General features: G+C 47.0%; 1 protein-coding gene across 1 annotated transcript in view; it reads right to left on the reverse strand.

Annotated features, from left to right (window-relative positions):
• CTDNEP1 (CTD nuclear envelope phosphatase 1) overlaps positions 1-3,475 on the reverse strand; it is an 8,161-nt gene extending 4,686 nt beyond the window's left edge. Inside the window, exon 1 of the mRNA XM_072399170.1 lies at positions 3,239-3,475. Coding sequence (XP_072255271.1) covers positions 3,239-3,340 — 102 coding nt within the window. The 5' untranslated portion in view covers positions 3,341-3,475. The remainder of the gene's footprint in view (positions 1-3,238) is intronic.
• Between the last annotated feature and the right edge of the window lie 268 nt (positions 3,476-3,743).

The following is a 3,743-nucleotide window of genomic DNA, read 5'->3' on the forward strand; positions in this document are numbered from 1 at the left end:
CATGAGTGATCATAAGGGGAATAATCTTTCAGAATCTTTTTTTTCTAGATTTTCCTCCTTTAAAATTGGGTGCGTCTTATATTCTGGAGCGTCTTATACGGCAAAAAATACAGTATACTCCAGTCAGGTGCATGTGTCCCTCCAGAAAAGCACACTCTGCCAGCCAATTACCGCTCCTGCCCCCGCAAATCCCCACTAACACAATAATAAAATGTACCTGGCAGTGACGGCGCGGTGGTGCCCACCAGACCCCTTTGGTACCTGCCGCTTGTAGTCCTCTTCTGTGCGCCACAGTAGCTTGCTCTGCCCCCAGGAGTGACAATCACACACCCCTTTGCCAGCTAAAAGGTAAAGGTACCACAATACCCCACTGAAAGTACTCCCACTGAATCCAGAGCACATTTGTTTCTAGCCGACAGCAGGGCTTAGTGTGCAAGGAGTCTGTCAATCCCAGGTAACGCTGCTCTGTCTCTGATTGGCTCTCCACTGAACTTGATGGGACAGAGTAGCATTGTCTGAAACTGTATGTTGCTCTACATCACACACAGACTCCAGCACAGAGCCATGCTAAGTAGCTTCAGATCTTCTGAACCAGAGCTAAAAGAAAAAGTGCTCTGGATTCAGTGGGAGCAGATTGGTTATAAAAAATAAAGAAGTGAACCCTACTTGTAAAAGTGAAACTTCCCAGTAGCTGCAGCATTTCCCACCCTCGGCTTATAATCGAGTCAATCATAGGTACCCCGGCTTATACTCAGATCGGCTTATACTCAAGTGTATACGGTAGTTTTAGATTGCATTTAACAGCTATTCTACTCTACAACCATATTCCAAGTTTAATATATAAACGGTTTTAGTTTTGCCAGCTTTTGTTCATGTAGTTCAGCTTTGTTTTAAAACTACCAAAGAATGTGGTTCATATTTTTAAACCGATTTTTATGCATGCTATGCTACTACTTTATTGCCACTTGATAAAACAAATAAAATATGATTGCTTTCATTTTTTTGTCTTTTGTTTAAACTGGCCAATCAATACATTGGAGCGTCAGCTTCCTAGCCAGTAGTTCTGTGGCGTGTATGTCGCCTTCCTTCAATCAATGGGAAAATACATTAACATATTATTATTATTATCATATTACAGGGATTCTCATTTTATCTTCACACTTGCAACAAAACCTCACAAAAAAATGTAGACCCCCTAATTATTCATAAAACATAAAAATAAATAATTCACAATAATTTTAGCATAAAAGCTTTTCTCAAGAAACATTAGATAAAAATATGTGAATTGATTCAATGATTTATTAATCGTTAATGTCTTAGTTTTTAGGGAAAATACGAAACATTTTTGTATATTTGAGCAATCCTGCTCGCACACTAGTGATGCTTTCTAATAAAGCGGCTGAATTATTTATCCTATTTCTTCTTACTACTTCTTTCCATTTAGTGAATATGTTCCCAACAGGATGAATAATTGGAGCGTATGGTGGTAAAATAAGAGTTGTGTTCCCTTATTATCGCTGGTTTTATGATAGGGGACATTATCCATTATTAGGATGGCAAGCTGAACACATCAAACCCATCCATACAATGGAGGAATGCTTCTTGGTTCCATGTTTATTCCTCACACAACAAATTGAATCATTTCTGAACGCACTCCAGCCACAACCGCCCTTTGCCCAATAGGAGATCTTCCCCTTTGGGTTCTCATAGAGATTCACCAGAATGAATATGTTTTTTCCATCTTCCTTGGCAATGAGCGTTTGTTAGCATAGCTAAGTGGGAATCATGGCGGCTGGCAGGAATTAAAGAAGTTCTTTTTAATGACCACTGGGATTTATCAATGTATCTATTGTTTGATAATTCCAAATTCAGCAAATAATTCATCCTTCATTTCCTGAGGCTTATTCCCCAATCTTCCGACATTACCTCGTGTAACTCCTCGTTATGGGCCTCACCCACCTCATACCACTCATAGGTCCTAATAATTCTGGGTATGGTTGTACCATTATAACCCCAAACCGTTATCTGATAATACCACCATCTATCTGAATGGAAGCCATGCCTCCCACATAACCGCCCACCACTCCCCGACATTCTGCAATACTTACATCTCTGGCCATAGCTGCAATACTAACTATAAAGCTAATAACATGATGATAAAATCCCCCCTCCCCCGGGGTCCACGCTCCTCCTCATTCCCCCCCCTTCCCCCATAGTCCACGCTCCTCCTCATCCCCCCCCTAAAGTCCAAACCTTTTCAACCCCGCCCTCTCCCCGCCCCCAGAGTGATTGGTGAGGGGTGAATACAATAGGTGGGAGGGGCAGTGGGTAGTATGATTGGTAATTGGTAGTGCAGTAACCTGTGGCAGGTAGTGTGCATTAGAGGATAGGTGCAGCAGGTACAGCAAGATATGAGAGATGAAAGGTAATATAGTGGGCAGTAATTGGTGTCCCCAGGAGGTTAGTACACTGAGCAGTAGGTAGCACAGTGGGGAGTAAGAGTCCTTGAGCAGAGGTAGTAGTAGCAAGTAGTGCAGGAAGCACAGTGGGCAGTAAGGGTCCCTGAGCAGGGGTAGTAGTAGGTGGTAGGTAGCACAGGTTGCAGTTGGTAGCGCAGTGGGCAGTAAGAGTCCTTGAGCAGAGGTAGTAGAAGTAGTAGGTAGTGCAGGAGGTGGTGGGTAGCACAGTGGGCAGTAAGAGTCCCTGAGCAGGGAAGTGGGTAGCTCAGTGGGCAGTAAGGGTCCCTATACATGGGGTAGTGGTGAGTAGCACAGTGGGCAGTAAGGGTCCCTATGCAAGGAGTAATGGTAGGTAGCACAGTGGGCAGTAAGGATCCCTGTGCAGGGGTAGTGGTGAGTAGCACAGTGGGCAGTAAGGATCCCTGTGCATGGGGTAGTGGTGAGTGGCACAGTGGGCAGTAAGGATCCCTGTGCATGGGGTAGTGGTGAGTAGCACAGTGGGCAGTAAGGGTCCCTGTGCATGGGGTAGTGGTGAGTGGCAGTGGGCAGTAAGGATCCCTGTGCATGGGGTAGTGGTGAGTAGCACAGTGGGCAGTAAGGGTCCCTCTGTAGGGGGTAGTGGTGAGTGGCAGTGGGCAGTATGTGTCCCTGTGCATGGCAGTAGTGGTGAGTGGCACAGTGGGCAGTAAGGGTCCCTATGCATGGGGTAGTAGTAGCACAGTGGGCAGTAAGTGTCGCTGGGCAGGAGGTAGGTAGTGCCGGTGGCGGTCGGTACTCACGGTGCGGACCTGCCTCCTCAGCATGTACAGAATGAAGCTCCATAGTTTGGCCGCGAACGCCACGAACCCTCGCAGGCCGAGCAGCCCCGGTGTCCGCATCATCCCGGGGGTGGGCAGGGTACAGAGGTCCGGCTGGTGTCGGCTGTTTCCTACTTTCACATCCCGGGCACACAACCACTGAATAGACGTCTGACAGCCGCCATGGCTGGGCGCCCGCGTCACTTCCGCTCATACCAGGTGTCACCCATTGCGCCTGCGCACAGCCCGGCCCGGCCGCTACAACGCGCATGCGTTCAACTCATCTACTTAGCCAGCGTTATATAGGAAGAACGGTAATACGCATGCGTTAGGTCCCGGCTGTGGCTGTATGAGAAGCTTGTTCCCGCCAACATCACCGAGTGCGACACACAGCTATCCTGACAGGATGCCAGCTATCCTCTATACCTGAGGGGAAACTACACTAATACCCCCCTACCAGCCATAACTGAGGAGAAACTGCACTAAT

The sequence above is a fragment of the Pyxicephalus adspersus genome, chromosome 2, assembly GCF_032062135.1.
Source record: "Pyxicephalus adspersus chromosome 2, UCB_Pads_2.0, whole genome shotgun sequence".
Taxonomy (NCBI): domain Eukaryota; kingdom Metazoa; phylum Chordata; class Amphibia; order Anura; family Pyxicephalidae; genus Pyxicephalus; species Pyxicephalus adspersus.